This window comes from Argentina anserina, chromosome 3 (assembly GCF_933775445.1).
Source record: "Argentina anserina chromosome 3, drPotAnse1.1, whole genome shotgun sequence".
NCBI classification, from domain to species: domain Eukaryota; kingdom Viridiplantae; phylum Streptophyta; class Magnoliopsida; order Rosales; family Rosaceae; genus Argentina; species Argentina anserina.
The window spans coordinates 2,214,273-2,230,169 of record NC_065874.1 but is presented as its reverse complement, the minus strand read 5'-3'; the positions used below and the strand labels follow the sequence as shown (position 1 = coordinate 2,230,169).

The 15,897-nt window shown below is 37.9% G+C and overlaps 4 protein-coding genes across 4 annotated transcripts; 2 read left to right on the top strand and 2 right to left on the bottom strand.

The window, feature by feature from the left end:
* Positions 1 to 651: 651 nt before the first annotated feature.
* LOC126788083 (general transcription and DNA repair factor IIH subunit TFB2) lies at positions 652 to 5,074 on the top strand. The gene is made up of 15 exons (XM_050514047.1): positions 652 to 902; positions 1,114 to 1,275; positions 1,371 to 1,442; positions 1,550 to 1,643; positions 1,784 to 1,884; positions 2,005 to 2,050; positions 2,144 to 2,203; positions 2,677 to 2,745; positions 2,981 to 3,064; positions 3,178 to 3,261; positions 3,490 to 3,575; positions 3,669 to 3,759; positions 4,175 to 4,255; positions 4,441 to 4,515; positions 4,607 to 5,074. The coding sequence occupies exons 1-15, from the start codon at positions 790 to 792 to the stop codon at positions 4,748 to 4,750; spliced, it is 1,362 nt and encodes a 453-aa protein (XP_050370004.1). The 5' UTR covers positions 652 to 789; the 3' UTR covers positions 4,751 to 5,074.
* Positions 5,075 to 5,362: 288 nt separating this feature from the next.
* Positions 5,363 to 6,693, top strand: LOC126788091 (tetraspanin-19-like). Its single transcript, XM_050514054.1, has 6 exons — positions 5,363 to 5,424; positions 5,503 to 5,735; positions 5,898 to 5,997; positions 6,103 to 6,183; positions 6,264 to 6,368; positions 6,463 to 6,693. The coding sequence occupies exons 2-6, from the start codon at positions 5,569 to 5,571 to the stop codon at positions 6,643 to 6,645; spliced, it is 636 nt and encodes a 211-aa protein (XP_050370011.1). The 5' UTR covers positions 5,363 to 5,424; positions 5,503 to 5,568; the 3' UTR covers positions 6,646 to 6,693.
* Positions 6,694 to 7,655: 962 nt separating this feature from the next.
* Positions 7,656 to 9,855, bottom strand: LOC126788086 (sphingolipid delta(4)-desaturase DES1-like). Its single transcript, XM_050514050.1, has 2 exons — positions 9,485 to 9,855; positions 7,656 to 8,615 (listed from the first exon to the last, which is right to left on the bottom strand). Exons 1-2 carry the CDS (start codon positions 9,653 to 9,655, stop codon positions 7,797 to 7,799), a joined length of 990 nt encoding a protein of 329 aa, XP_050370007.1. The 5' UTR covers positions 9,656 to 9,855; the 3' UTR covers positions 7,656 to 7,796.
* A 1,119-nt stretch (positions 9,856 to 10,974) lies between these two features.
* Positions 10,975 to 13,674, bottom strand: LOC126788089 (E3 ubiquitin-protein ligase AIRP2-like). The gene is made up of 5 exons (XM_050514052.1): positions 13,424 to 13,674; positions 12,477 to 12,627; positions 12,319 to 12,385; positions 11,994 to 12,228; positions 10,975 to 11,440 (listed from the first exon to the last, which is right to left on the bottom strand). The coding sequence occupies exons 1-5, from the start codon at positions 13,501 to 13,503 to the stop codon at positions 11,230 to 11,232; spliced, it is 744 nt and encodes a 247-aa protein (XP_050370009.1). The 5' UTR covers positions 13,504 to 13,674; the 3' UTR covers positions 10,975 to 11,229.
* Between the last annotated feature and the right edge of the window lie 2,223 nt (positions 13,675 to 15,897).

The window sequence follows — 15,897 nt, the reverse complement described above, 5'->3', positions numbered from 1 at the left end:
TCAACTCCTGTTTTGCTATCAACTAGATCCATCCAACCAAATTCCGTCATTGTTTCGTTAATAACGTGAATCATGCATTAGTCCCCACAAAAAGAGGCAAATAAGACATATTACTGAAAATGAAGGTTTTAACTTGTTTTCACTTAATATCTCTCTTAATCGAGTCCTCATTTTCTCAATCCTAAACTCGTTTTGTCAATTCTAAATTTGACGGGAAGTTGATTTCAATCGAGACTGAGGGTTACAAATATCATTTGCCCATTTTATAGGAGCTCACACACTATCAACGTCATAAAATTGACGAAATAGTGACGAAATTTGGTTAAATTGATCTAATTGATAACAAAACAAGAGTTGATGGATCATTTTAATTAATTTTAAAGGTTATAAATCAAACTGATGATTATGTCACAAAAATTCAAAAACCGTTAATGAACCTTTTTCGAGATAAAAAAAAAAGTAAAACTTCAATTAACAAATTGTCCAGACAACGATACAGCCGATACTTCAAGTAAACGAGGGAGCAAGGCAAGGTCTATGTACGCCATGCTGGGTAATATGAAAGAGTAAAGGGACCGATTAGCAAATAAACTATTCTGGCTATAAATAGATGATACCCAACAGAATTTAACGCTAACCGGAAGAGAGAGAGGGAGAGAAGCCCAAGGCCCCAAACTCTCTCAGGCCAAAAATCGCCACTCACTCCAGAATCTGCAGATCATATTTTGAACAGTAGAAACTTGTAGAAATCTGAGAGATAAAACCCTAGAAAAAATCAATCAGGTGAAAATGCCTCAGGTGAGGATCATAGCCAAGAACTTCATGGACATGGTGGCCGCCTTGCCCGCCATGAAGCTCGATAAGCTCTACGACAACGCCTTCATCTGCGAAGCCATTCTCAGGTCTCTCAATCTCAGCCCTCCGATTCATTTTCGTTAATTCCGAGCTTAAATTCTAGTAGAATTGTGTGCATTAATTATTCTCGAGCTTTGATTTTGGTACAATTGACTGTAATTGACTGCGTTGTGTTAATTTAACTTGTATGGAGTAGTTTTACTGTCCAGAATGGTCTAGATTGTTCTGATTTTGACATGAATTTTGGTAAAAACTTAGGTCATTGCCGCCATTGGCGAAGAAATATGTGCTGCAAATGCTGTGTGTCGAGCTTCCGGTCAGCTCCAAGTCAATGGAGGAGTGGGTGCTGCCGGATGGGGCCTCCAAGCATCGAGTGGCGGTTGATCGGTTGGTTCAGTTGAGAATTTTCACCGAGACCAGGTGATTTTGAAGCTTGGTGGGAGTGTTGTCTTTTGTTAATAGGAATGTTTTCGTGATGGTTTCTATTTATCTGATTCTTGAGAGTTTTATTGTAGGAAGAAGGGGGATGTTACGTATACGTTGAATCCGATATTTCAGACTAATCTCAAGAAGCTTCTGGTGTATGGGTAAGCATTGGATGTTATTTACAGTCTTACTGAAGTTGAAATGATGAATGAAGATAATGTGAGATGAGTTCTCAGGTTATAACCTTAGGTGCTTGATGATGATGCAGTGTAGTTTTGCCAAGAGAACCAATGCCTCCTGGTGTTGCTGTGAGGCTCCCGAGCTCGGAGGAGCTTGAGGATTTTGCCCTAGAACAGTGGGAGGTACGGAGTTCATCTATGCATCTATCACTTATCAATCCATCCTTGTGATACAGATTGTATGATGTGTAACTGTCTTGTTTAACCAGTGTAGTCTTATGGTTTAGGTACTCGGTTTCTGACTTTCTGTCATGTTTAACCAGTGTTTCTTGCTGCAACTTATCAACTCATCTCAAACTGATAGGCCATCAAACATCAGTTCGTCTATGATGAAAACTTTCCAGCGGGGTCTTCTGACTCAAAGGTCCATGAATTTTATATTGTTCATTCCCTATATGCAAGCCACTTTTTTTCTTATAGAAATGTGAGACAAAATATTTCTCTTAACTGAGGCATATAACTTTCATTTTCTGTTTGTTTGCAGAGACAGAGAAGCTCCCAGGTTAACTGAGAGTGGTTTTCAGTTCTTGGTAAGCATCGCATATCTCCTCAACTGCTTGCAGGCATGATGTTACTTATTGCATAATATGTAAGCTTATTTCTCACTACTGTTCAAACCACAGCTAATGGATACAAATGCCCAAATGTGGTACATCATCAGAGAATACATCACTAGCTCGGAGGTACAAACTCATCAAATTACTACTTTCTGGTTTGTTATATAGATTGTCACCCATATTACTGGTGATCTCGTTATAATTTTTCTTACAAGCAAATTTATACGCTCTTACAAGCATTATATTACTGTTACCTATTAGTAAATATTGTTAGTAGCATAGCAAGAGCTAGAGAAGCAAGATTTTAACAAGTTCATATTGAATTTCACATTTTGAAACAGTTTTCCCCAGTGTTAAATATTTATATAGAAAATAAAAGATGTTTGTAAATGTTTATATGTCAACCTGTTAAAGGTTAATAATTATAAGGGTGCCTAATAATAATATTTTCTTTCATTTGAGGACTTGACTTACAATCTTAGAAGCACGTAATAACTATATTGTTTAGTAATGTATATTGGTTGCTTAACTTGTATTATGATGGAACTTATAAAGAAACTTTTATCTTATATTTGTCTCTCAAAAAAAAAATTATGCAGGAGCGTGGGATAGATTCAGCCGATTTGATTGCTTTCCTGCTAGAGCTAAGTTTTCATGTTACAGGCGAGGTATTAGTTAAACTTTACAATGATGCATATTCTCTTGCAGTAGCACATTCTTTATTGACTACAAATTATCTTGATAGTTTTATTCCTTCTGAAAATGTAATATCCTTTGCAACAAATGCTGCTAAAATTTATTTGATAGAATAGTTTCTGTGTAGGTAACTGGTTTCTTGCGAATTTCAAGTTCATATATGGAGCTCTTTTCTCACCTTTGCATTGTTTTTGCTTCATCTGTTAGGCATATAACATAAATACATTGACTGAGCTTCAGAAGAATACGATCAAGGACTTCACAGATTTGGGATTGGTCAAACTTCAGCAGGTTTTACACGTGTTTTTCTTTTGGTATATAATGTCCTAAAAACAGCATCCTAGATGGTTGTTTAACTATTTCCCTCTACACATCTAAATCCCATATTTTGCGTATTCATTCAGGGTAGAAAGGAGAGTTGGTTTATACCTACTAAACTAGCAACCAATCTTTCGGTGAGCTTGACAGATGCATCATCGAGGAAACAGGTATGTTACTGTACTCCTTTTAGCTTGGTCTCTAGATGATGCTCAGTTCTGAATCTGGATTTTTTGTCAGTAATGATTTTTGGATGTGCTTTTCATCATTAAGCATCTTTGGTGATTAATAACTACTTTCCTTTTTCCTTTTTCCTCTTTCAAAATTTCATCATAGCTGTTTAGTTTCAGGGGTTTATTTGGTGATTACGGTTTTACTTTTCTTACTGTTTTATTCAGGGTTTTGTGGTTGTGGAAACAAACTTTAGGCTGTATGCGTACTCCTCTTCTAAATTGCATTGTGAAATTTTGCGTCTCTTTGCAAGGTATGTGTTTGAGAATACACTATTGTCTCTTATGTTATTGATTTCTACGGTAGGATTTTGTTGACATACTATTTATTCATATTAAATGTGCAGGGTTGAATATCAACTTCCAAACCTTATAGTTGGAGCAATAACAAAAGAAAGTTTGTATCGTGCTTTTGACAATTGCATCACCGCGGAACAGGTTAATATTGTCTTTCAGCTGTTTCAATCTAATTTTTCAGCATGATAACAAGTATGCTTTTATACTTTGTCCTCTCTTTTTTTTTTGTTTAATCTTGTACATGCTTTCAAGTCGCCTGGAGTTGAAAAATGGTGTAATTAGATGAGAGATAACCGTTTATATGGTGATAGAGGAATAGGATCGTATGGGCTGTTCAGCTCCAAAAGCATATTCTTGAGCTTCTGATTTACCATACACTTGATTTAATCTTTTCAGTGAACATATATATCAAGTGTCTTTAAACAAAAAAGGAAAATCAAAATGTGTGCAATAGAAAGAAGTCTCATGTTTAAAGACTTGCTCTATCTATCTGTATACGCACATTTCGCATGGAGAATAGTGGCTGCTGAAACTGTTTCCATTTCTATTTTGCCAGATAATTTCTTTTCTTCGGCAAAATGCACATCCACGTGTTGCGGAAAGAGTACCGTCTGTACCTGAGAATGTCACAGATCAGGTTAGACCCTTCTCTATGTTCATGTATGCTCAGCTATATAACGGGGTTTCACTTCAGTCTGATTTACTACTGTCTGACACCAAGCTCAATGCTTGGCCATGCACTAATCTCTGAAGTGATGTTCTTAGCAGTGCCTGGTTATCTTAGTTTTCTGAAGCTTTGTCATGTTTTTGGCTTTTTGACAGATTAGGCTCTGGGAAACTGATCTAAACAGAGTTGAGATGACCCCTGCATATTATTACGATGAATTTCCATCTAGGGTAATTATCCATCTTGTCGTACACATACTGATATGTGCTCTTGTTTATTGTAGCTCCAGACTCACGTCAGTTTCCTCGTTGTTTTTGCCAGGATCTCTATGATGGTGCTGTTGACTATGCGAGAAGCTATGATGGTTTGTTATGGGAGGCTCCAGATGATTCGAAAAAGATGCGCTTGGTGGTCAGGGCTGAAAACCATGCGCACATGCGAGAATATCTTTCCGGTCAAAAGTAGTAGGCCTGGTGAAACTAAATTTGTACAACTTGACATGACGAGCTCCTGGTAGACCGTGTGCAACAGAAGTGCAGCAAAACATTGATCGATTCAGAACCTGAAGTTGTTCTTGTGATAGCTGAAGTGACTTGCATAAGTCGCACTTTGTGCAATACTATAAATAGCAGTGTTATTTGTAAAAAAGCAATGGGTAGCTTGAAGCATGGGGCTTTACGATGCATGCTAATTTAGTTATTGATCGATGTATTTGTGACTGAAATATGGAACAAAGTTCCTTATTGTAAGATGTTGAAATGACAGTTGCCGAAGCGATAATTGATTTAATTGGTGATTCTAAAAGGATGAATGTATCTCAATAAAAATAAAATAAAAAACTTAAGATTCGGTATGATCTGCCAAAACGTAAGTAAATTGTAATGTTGCTGCCCAGGATGTTTATATACGCTTAGTTGAGTTCTTGCCAGTTGCCATATGCCACAGACGTTACAAGTGTAGACGTAAGAAAAGGACACAAAAGGTGTTGGTTTATTGGAAATTTCCTGCTTTCCACCAAATTTCTGAGTTCACATTTTCGTCTTCCAAGAATGCTCCCTTCATCATTTAGCTGTATCTGTCATATTGTACTATGTGTTTTTCTTCTGCATCAAGAGAAAAACAGGCTCACATGCCACCAGGTATTTTGTACCAGCCATTTACACAGGGGGTCTGTTCTTGAGCTTTAACTGAATACAGTTCTCTCTACTTGTTGTCAGAATCTGGGTTGGGGTTCCTTGTGATCTGTCAAGTTGTCTGAGAGAAGGTTTGGTAGTATCACTTCAATGGCGAAAATCGCAAGAGTTGTTTTGCAGTCACTGCTTAAAGTAATGAACTCGATTTTGGGACTGCTTGGAATTGCATTGATTCTCTATGGTCTTTGGTTGGTTAGAGTTTGGGAGAGGGACATGCATAGCTCATCATCCTTTGATCAATATACTACTGCTCCATGGTGAGCACATTTTCTTAAACCCTTTTATATATACATTGTCAGTCTAGTTCTTGCTTATTAGACTTCTGGGGTGTGATGATCGGCTAGCGTAGTATCAGATCAGTGCGTAGGCCTTTCGGGCACATTGATTATGTCTAACATGTATTGATCTTGAGATTTCAGGGTAATATGCACTTTTATTGGGGCTGGTCTTACCTTGTGCATCATAACAGGCATAGGTCATCTAGCTGCAAGCTGTGGCAGTGGTTGTTGCCTCTCTTGCGTATCCTTTTTCATACTGTATTGTGTGTCATATTTGCTTATAAAGCTTATTGCAAATAGCGAAACTTCCCGTTTCGATTGAGCTTGTTGATCTTGAACCGACTAGTATACGTTGATTATTTGTATGCTTCTTCTATTGGAGACTGCAATGGCTGCAGATATACTCTTAAACTCTGACTGGGAGAAGGTACAACAATTTTCACTTGCAAATTGTCTCAAGATATTGTACTTTATTTTGTATGCAGCTTAATTGTTCTTCAATTTCAGGATCTCCCCTATGACCCTACTGGAAAGTTCAACGATTTCAGAGATTTTGTGGAGTCAAACTTCGACATGTTCAAGTGGATTGGCCTGATGATCATCTTAGCTCAGGTGCTTTTATGCTTTGTATAGTCGAATGTCGATTTGTATTTAACAAAATTTTCAGAAATGGTTTTGGCCTGTTGACAAAGTTAATGATCTGCAGGGTTTTTCGATTTTATTGGCTACGGTTCTAAGGTCGATAGGACCAGAACAAGTAGAGAACTGTGACAGCGATGAAGAGTGTGCCCCATCAAGAGTCCCACTCATGAACCATATCGTTCAGCAACCAGAATACATTGTCGCTGCCAAGAATACCAGTAACTGGAATGTAAGAATTCACTCCTGACGCCTCTCACTACATAAGAATTGATAAATTACTTGGGTTATTTTCTCAGTTGAACAAGTGAAGCGTGGTCTCCGAGCTATGCAAAAGGAAAGTTCTGAAGTCAGTTTCGCAGTGAAGTTATACGGCTAAACTCTATGGAGTTACTAGTTGCTTAGTCCTTCAGTTTTGGACTTTTGGTTGAATGTTCCAAGTAAAACCAGTGTATAGTTTGCGAGATTGTTTGCTCTTACATGTTATTATTCTACCTCAGTTATCCTGTTTTAGTTCAATAAAATCTTTTTCCATGCAAACAATGAAGATGCAGGTTAAGTGAATATATCAATATAGATTACAGCTAAAGGAATGTTCTAAACCAGATGCTAATTAATGAATCAAACACTTGGTTATGTACTTATGTTCACTCTATATGACTGACTAAAGATGCACCTTTTCAATGAATTCTATTCTAGCGACTTGGCGTAGGCAACAATACCATGTCTACTAATCATCTCATACAAATAAATATGTTATCAGAAGATCATATTCATTGCATTTAGTGTTCATTATCCGTAAAATGATTCTTTCCTATTTATTTCAATAGCTGTGACTACAAATACATGAACATGATCATATTATTATTTTGTTCAGGCATGTATCATGGGATAATAGAGAAAACTAAAAAAAATTACATCATTCACCTCGAGATTTTTTTCATGTCACTGATCACTAATTGATGAATACTCATCAGTCATCATGGGAGTAAAAAATGATGCTCCTTGAGTAGCTTACTTGAATGGTTAAAGTTGGGTGTTGACTGTATTGTTTTCAAAAGTTAAAAGTAATTTTACCAAAAACACTAAGACGATACGTTCAAAGTTTCTTAAAATACCAGTTTAAGCAAATGTTGTTCTACCTCATTTGAGTTGTTTTAGTTTGATACATCCACGTCGGCGAAGAAATTATGTAAACCTATGACTCGTCTCAATTATAGAATGAATGTTGCTAACCAGATGCAAACTAATGAATTAAATCAATAAATCACTTGGTTATATTTAGTCTATATCCTATACTACAATCTCAAAAAACCAACAAATTTAGCATAATAACAATGAAACATTCAGAACCATAAATGTATACAAAAATGGGAGTCATGTTACAGAAGTGAGCATGGTCTATTCTGATTTGCTTGGCTTCCTCTTCATTCGGCTAAATGGCCCGACTGTTCTGTCCATTATATACATGTATATGACCTGACTCCATGATTTATACGACTCCAAACCCTCATAGTATTCAGGTGCAATGGACTTCACCTTGTGGAGCTTGTTCCCAGGAATTCTGGGGAAGTCATGGTGTTCGTTATGGTACCCTACGCTCCAAGTCAACAGATTAAGAGGGCCATAATAAGAATACGTCTCTTGATCAGGACTGAAGACGTAATGCTCAGAAATGAAGTGACCAGCCATAGGATGCATCCCACCCCCAACAAACGTAGAGAGAATCAAATAAGCAAAAGACTTCCAACCACAGAAGTAAACCATGGAGACATCAAGGGATATCTGGACAAAAAAGTTGATGAACTCCCAACAACCAGGGGGTTTAGGTTTCAAGAACACAGGCCGAAGAGCATAGAAGAAGAGTTGAAGTAGAACCCATATGGATTTGGTGAACACATTTCTCACTACATGAGCCTCAACTTTGCTTGGGATGTCCATGTCAATGCCATCCACACCTTGGAAGCGATGGTGCTCAAGGTGATACTTCTGGAAGGTCACAGACATGGGAACGCCAATTGGAAGGTTAGCAAAGATACCAAGCCAACGGTTGTAAACTGGGGTTGAGAAGGCAAGATTGTGGCTGAGCTCATGGATGGCCAAGAAGAGGTTGTGATTCAGAAAAGAGCCGAAGAAGTAGGCTATTGCCAGAATCTTCAACCAGCCTGCATTATGAAGCGCTGCAGCAGTGGACAGCTGAAGCATCACAACCAAAGTAATCTGCAGCAACCAGAATTTCATTGAACGTCATAAAACAAAACTAACAAATCTATTTCAGACTGAAAAGCTAAATACACATTAGGTAACATGAATTAGGTAGGGGAAACTAAATCCGAAATCCATAACAAAATCTGAACATAAACTACGGAGATCATCATTATGTGGTATTAATTTTTCACAAACTGAAACAGAACTCGGCAAGATTGTGCTCTGAAGATCAAATCAAAATGTGTCTGAAAATGGCTGTGATGCTTTTGAAGATTATACTTGCATCTACAAAAATAGGCAGGAAAACTCTGCAATTATGCTCTGAAAAATTCCGCTGTAAAAAGACCGAATAGCTAGGCAGGAAAAATGCTCTACAAAACTAAGACATTTGCATATCCTTGGCAGATAATTTGTCCATCACCAACAGCTAAAAACTGGATCTAGGCTTTTAATCTCAAGTTTCCCTAGTAAAATACTATCAAAGAGCACTACAGAAAGATGCAACACATAGAATTAGCATATTAGAATTTAAAAAAAGCAGGAACCTCAGACAAGATTATACCAATGAGGAATTTCTAAGCTCGACTCTTATGAATCCATTGCATAGAGGCAAGTTATAAACACAGCAAAGAAGAACCAAAACGCACAACCCCAATACATGTAAGTATAGCCAAGCAAAAACAACAAAGCAAGAACAAAGACACGAATCCAAATCCACAAAACCACCAAAAACCATCCAAACCAAAACCAAGAGTTCACCCACATTGCCCAAAGATCCAAAACCGACCACAAAACCAATCAGAGACACAAAAACCTAGATAAAACCCACCGCCCGAATCCAGAACAAACCAAGAAAAAGGCCAAAAGGAGGAAGCTTTTACCTTGAGAAAAGCCAGAGGGTCAGGGCCAAAAAGGTCCTTAATTTGAGGGTACTGAGAGAGGATCTGACGGCGGCGAGAAGCGTGAGGCTCATCTGTATAAGACCAGAAGAAGTCCGTAGCCATCATCACTCCCTCTCGTTCTTCTCCATCTCTCTCTTCCCCTCTCCCCATCTTTGTATCTCTCTCTTCTTTCTCCTCTGTTTGATATTTGTTTGTGTTTGTGTTTGTGTTTGTGTTTTTTTGTTTATGGCTCTGTGTCTGGTTTGGGTGATTGAGATTCAGGGTGTAAATAGAATAGTGACTAAAATTAGAGGGAGGAAGTCAGATTGAACATGTTCTTGTGTGGTGCGTGCCGACTTGTACAGCCTGGGATGTTTCAGATTTGTTTTCATACAAAATCTGCTGGACCTTTTCCTTCATAAAAACAAATCTGCTGGACCTTCAATATAAAGTGTTCTCTTTGCACCGCAACCGCGTTGCCCATTTGAAATACTTTTCTTAATGAATTTATGTAGTTAGTTTATATATATATATATATATATATATATATATATGACTGAAAATTATGATAAAATTGAAACTTCACGTAATTTCAAAATGAAAGTTAATTATGGATAGAAACGGTATATATATGTACATAAATTCTCATATGTAGATGTATGCATCGTCCGTACGGTGCGAATTCGATGATTCCGGTCATCGGCGACCCGCAACAACGGCGCCGACCAGTACATCCGCACTTTTCTCCTCCCGGCGCTCCTGTCTGTGCCGGCTTACGGTGGCTGAAATCTCGAAATCTCTGCACGGTGCCTAAAAATTTGAAATTTCGAGATTCCGGCCGACTCACGCCGGCGCTGCAGCTCCGGCCGGCACAGACATGAGCGCCGAGAGGAGGAGAGTGCGGATGTGCTGGTCAGCGCCGTCGTTGCGCGTCGCCGGTGGCCAGAATCGCCGAATCCGCACCGTGCAGTGCGGACGTCCGTAGCTGAGAAGCTCCATATATATATATATATATATATATATATGTATATTTAGATGCCGTGCACAAAACACTCAATGATATTATATATATTTACACGCCGTGCACTAAACACTATGCCTATATCACCCGTCTTCTCTATGACCTAAAACATATAGTTAGTTGTGACAAATCGATATTGGCTTATGCACAAAACTATGGGGTCACACAAAGAAGTGAAAGAACCCACTAATTCCTCAACCCTGATGTTTTCATCAAAGCCTGCGAAGGCATTGTACCCCCTATTGTTGCCAAATAAGATCTTTCTGGCGAAAATCTGGTGGAACCAGTGTGCTCTTGTTATGACCTGGTGGTTGCAAGATCCCCATAACGTTCCATGTCAACGAAATAGGGATACCTTTAAAGCTCCAAGGACACATCAACCAAGTAACAAGCACAATTTCTGAATATAGTTGAAGGCTAATAAACATGAAAATTATATTTGTGTTGCGTAATATCACAATGAGAATGGTAATAATTAAGGGAGACAATCTGCTAAGCTTTTTATACGTGGAACTTCCAAGCTGTACAAGCATGTACATATGTACTACATACAATTAGGTAACTCCTCGCCTAGATAACTCTGGCTGGGTTCTTTTGTGAACAGAAGTGGGAGGTACTGACTTAAACTTGCCGAATGATTTTGGGTCCTTATGGGAATCAAGAGAAAATAAGCTAAATCAATGAATTGCCACAGGAGCTCTTAGCTTTGTAATTCATCAATCAGCTACCTTATGTGAGAATCGTAAGGGTCAAAAAGGTTATCTGGTATAATTACTGGCAACTTATCTACATAGATGAAAAGCCTCCTGAGATTCTCGCTCACTACAGTTGTCATGTCAACTATATCCCTGCTGTCAGTGTATACCCAGAGATCACCGGAGTTCACCCTCTTAAGACTATCACGACAGAAAGGGCACGACTGAGATCTTGTTCGCCTGCAATGTGTCAATAAGACAGAGATTTCATTAATATTGAATTTAGGAGAGAGAACAATACATATAAAAATTGGAAGAGGACACATCCAGAAAGGCCCAAAAGACTAAACTATTTCATTAGCCATCAAAGTTTACATTTTATTCATTCACCTAATGCAACAATCATGATAAGTTTCAGAGAAGCTAACATTTAACAATAACTCATTATATCTGGTGAGGTAGCAACTGGCGTGGAAATGTAATTGTACTCACCCACGAGCATAAGAACATAGTCAAGAAATACAATGACAGTATATATCAGAACCTAAGGGATAACCATCCTTGTACTATCTAATTACTGAAATTTAACATAACATGCTTATAACGCCATTGCCCAAAGTACATTTCAAACTTTTCAACAGAAAAAACCAGCAGATCCTCAATTGGATATTCCAGCAAAGATAGTATATACACATTTACATATAATATATATACATATATCTATATATATATATATATATATATCTATATATATATAGAGAGAGAGAGAGAGACAGAGAGACAAAGAGTATACCAATCACGGTAGCATTTTAAGCACATAACATGGTTGCAGTTGGGCAACACAATTTTACTATTTGTCTCCATGCATATACCGCATTCCTCTTCTCTTTCAATCTCTATATCCGAACACTGCCGATTCTCCTCATCATCTCTTCTCCGATACCGTTCCATGCATACTGCCTTCTGCCTTTTAACTTCACTGTCGGTGACACCTCTTTGAAGTTGCAATAAAGAGGGATAAATTACGGCTAGTCACAAAACCAACCACCAGGAAGTAAATAAATACTTAACATCTCAAGAACAACACAATGAACGAATTGTTGATGCTCAAAATTTACCATAGAAATCTCGGATGCTTGCTTTCCTCTCATGTGTAGACATGGTGGTTGTGCCATCCACATAAACCTGTAGAAGAAGCAGAATCCGATGATCACCAACATTTATAATTGGAATATAACTCAAAGATTTAGAAGCCATCAGATATACAAGCTTCAACCTTGTAAATTAGAATTCTGAGCAGACCAAGGGCTCCAGCAAGGTTGCAGTCGGTCCATTGCACCAGAAAAAGGAAGAGATGAGCTGCCGGACTGTAAGACATTCTCATCTGAAGGCAAGCACCATCATACTCTCTCGGGTAATCCGAAGCCCTGCACCTCACAGTTCAAACACAAAACCAAATGATCAGATTGAGCCACCAAGATCATAATTGCAACATTCCCATCAAGGCCATGATTAGATGTCTATTTCTTCTTGTTCACTGCTCATCTATATGCCATTTTACCTACCAAGTACTCAAATTAGCTTAAAGATTGAAAATCTGAGATACAAGAACCAAATGGTGGTATTGTAATACAAAAATGAACATCCAAAAGAATCGGATTACCCTACAAGCAGGTGGAACCCATATCCACGTGAACTCGTTGATGAACTTACTAACAATTCCCAAAGATAAGGATGGTGCCGAAAGTCATAAACAAATATCTAACTAAATCAACACGATAGGAGTATTAGAACAGTCCCATTCCCAGAAAATCAAATTGTCAGTGTCAAAATGATTGAACCCCACTCTAAGGGAAAGAGACCACTACTCAACACTTAGAACAAGCTCCGTACAATTCACCCCCAGATCGGGAAATCCAAACTAAACAAATCAGAAACTTCTTTCTGACTTAAAAAAGCAATCAATATCTGTGACTATCCAATTCCATGAGCTCTTCATAAATTTTTATTCTTGTTTTCAAAAAAAAAAATTGTACATATAAATTAAATTCCTAAAAACACAACCAATTGAGGAGAAACTTGCATTTATGAGCAGTAAAGGTTTCGTATAACAATCAACAGTACAGAGTCAACCAAAAAGATACAATTTTTTCCATGAAACAAAACCAAACTGAGCATAAAATCCAGAAACCAAACACAGAGTAGAAGATGATGATAACTTACAGAGTATTAGCATGTTGGATATCAGCTTCAAGCACTTTGAGAGAGTCCTTGAACGACTTTCGCATTGAAGCTATGTACATCTCCAAACAACAAACCCCAGAACCCCAAAACAAATATATTCAAAGACACTAATTTTGCAAACCCAGAAATATACACGGGGATTGTGAATAAGCCTCGAGAACCCTAATCTCTATCTCTCCCCACCTCCCCCCAAAAACCCTCACTCTCTCTCTCTCTCTCTCTGTTTCGGTTTTCACTTCTGTTTCTCTTTCCTCTTTCTCAGTCTTCAAAGCCTTCGTGTGTTACTTCAATGCTGTTCTTGAAAGCGAAGACGAGACCAGGAGGCGACACGTATCACCCACTATTATAAAACTTAAATTTTTCGTTTTTGAAAACATAAACGGAGAAATTATTTTATTTTCTTTAACACTTTTTATTCCTCTAAAAGATAATGCTCATTTAAAAAAAATATGATAATTCTCATTTTACATAAGTGAAAATGCAGTTTTGAAAATGTGCTGTTAAGGGGGAGACGGACGCTCTTAATAATGAATGAGCTCTGAATTAACCTCAGTTATGAAAACATTTCTTAAAGAGGGATCATACTAAAAATTGTTTCTGGTCTGGAAGTGGTAACTCATACCGATTATTTTATGTAACAAAAAAAATATTTGGTATTGTTATTGTTTTCCTAAGAGTGAAATTAGTTTTTTTAATTTCAACCTCTTTTTTCGTTGGTTTTGAACATACGCCTTACGGTGGGAGAATTCATTTGAGGGCTTTTTTCTTTAGAGTAATATATGCGAGCGAGATTTGATCCTGCGAGTGGGATTCACAACTCTCACCAACTCGAAATTTAGATTATCTTTCTCTAATTTCACAAATAGAAAAATGATTACTTTCTTTTTTTTTAAGTACGAAGTTATATAAGATTTTATTCAGCAAGTAGTAAAAATATAACACATTCTAAAATGCCGAAAATTAGACTTAAAAGGCCAAAATTGCACCCACATTTTCAATATAATTTATAGCATAAAAAATTCATTACTTAGTGAGATGTAAAAGAAAATTAAAAATCACAACCACATCCCTTAAGTACTATGACCGACCCCTCAAAAGAAAAACAAAAAAATCCCACCTCACGCTAGAAAAAAAATGAAGATAGAATAGATTTGCTCCAGCATTGATTGTGAATCCCGTCCAAATTGAAAGCAACCAATTGAACTCAAAAAAGCGAAAACCCAAATCAAATAGGCCCGAGCCCAAAATTGCTTAGAAACAGCAAAGGGCACCCACCGAATGAACCAAATCTCAAGCCCAGATCTAGGGGTGGGCACGGGACGGGATGAGACGAGACGATGGTTTTTAAGAATGCATCCCACTCGGGATTAATCCCGGTTGGGACGAGACGAGATCGGGACGGGACGGGACAAATCCCACCTTCTTATGAAGTTAAATAAAAACCTATATTTTAATTTTTTTTTTCATAACAAAGTAACATTCAATAATGAAATTTTAACAAAAAAATGCATATTATGTTCAAAATATTATAATTTACCATTATTATTTGAGTTGATATAATTTTAGAGTTATTAAGAACATAAATTAGTTTCATTTTGATACAAATATATAAGAATTTTTAAGTTTTCATTAAAGGTGGGATCAGACGGGACGAAGCGGGATAAAAATTATTCGTCCCACGTCTCATCCCACTATTATGAAACGAGACGGAATCAGGACGGGACGAACGTTTTTAGACCTCCATCCCGTCCCGTCCCTATGAATTTCGGGACGGGATCGGGATTTCCGTTTTTTATGTCCACCCCTACCCAGATCGTTAGGCAATCACCATTGTCTCCCAACCAAATTCTGCCATTACCAACCTCATCACCATTTTTGGTCAAGTGAAGCATCGATTTGGGTTAAAAGCTAACTGTCACCGCCCTCACTGATCACAAATTTACCTCCAAGAGAAGGATTAACCAGATTCGAGCATGGACCCGGCCAAAACTCAATATCATCACCAACTTCCCACACAACATCATGGAATCTATCGAAGAGAACTGAACTGAACACACAACACTACCGCCCTCCACCAAGAAACATCGCCTCCCATACCAGGGAAACAAGGCCCAACAACCCAAAAACGCAAAGAAGGGCACCACTAGCACCCTTGACCACAATAGAGAGAGGAGAAGCACGAGGCCAGTCCCACCATCTCAAGGTTTCATCGTCTCCGGCTGATTTTTAGAAAAATTTTGAAGGGTTGCGCCGTTGAAAAAAAAACCCTAGCAGAGCCGAAAAGAAATTAACAAGCAAAATGATTACTTCCTTGAGTTCCTTCAAAATTGTTAAATGTTAGTTAATATAATGATCATGGCAATTATGAGTAATTATCAGTAGTAAAGAAGAATAAAAAAGAGGGTTAGAAAATAAAGGAGGAAGGTGAGAGGCCCGTGAGTGAGGGGAGGAGC

Excerpts from the sequence above, each read along its gene's own strand:
- LOC126788083 (XM_050514047.1), top strand. The coding sequence starts at position 790 with ATGCCTCAGGTGAGGATCATAGCCAAGAACTTCATGGACATGGTGGCC. Across the intron at positions 3,760-4,174 it reads ATTGCATCACCGCGGAACAG|ATAATTTCTTTTCTTCGGCA; the intron begins GTTAATATTGTC and ends CTATTTTGCCAG. Across the intron at positions 4,256-4,440 it reads CTGAGAATGTCACAGATCAG|ATTAGGCTCTGGGAAACTGA; the intron begins GTTAGACCCTTC and ends GCTTTTTGACAG.
- LOC126788091 (XM_050514054.1), top strand. The coding sequence starts at position 5,569 with ATGGCGAAAATCGCAAGAGTTGTTTTGCAGTCACTGCTTAAAGTAATG. Across the intron at positions 5,736-5,897 it reads CAATATACTACTGCTCCATG|GGTAATATGCACTTTTATTG; the intron begins GTGAGCACATTT and ends TTGAGATTTCAG. Across the intron at positions 6,184-6,263 it reads TAAACTCTGACTGGGAGAAG|GATCTCCCCTATGACCCTAC; the intron begins GTACAACAATTT and ends CTTCAATTTCAG.
- LOC126788086 (XM_050514050.1), bottom strand. The coding sequence starts at position 9,655 with ATGGGGAGAGGGGAAGAGAGAGATGGAGAAGAACGAGAGGGAGTGATG. Across the intron at positions 8,616-9,484 it reads ACCCTCTGGCTTTTCTCAAG|ATTACTTTGGTTGTGATGCT; the intron begins GTAAAAGCTTCC and ends TGGTTGCTGCAG.
- LOC126788089 (XM_050514052.1), bottom strand. The coding sequence starts at position 13,503 with ATGTACATAGCTTCAATGCGAAAGTCGTTCAAGGACTCTCTCAAAGTG. Across the intron at positions 12,386-12,476 it reads TCAGAATTCTAATTTACAAG|GTTTATGTGGATGGCACAAC; the intron begins GTTGAAGCTTGT and ends CTTCTTCTACAG. Across the intron at positions 12,229-12,318 it reads AAGCATCCGAGATTTCTATG|CCGTAATTTATCCCTCTTTA; the intron begins GTAAATTTTGAG and ends TTTTGTGACTAG.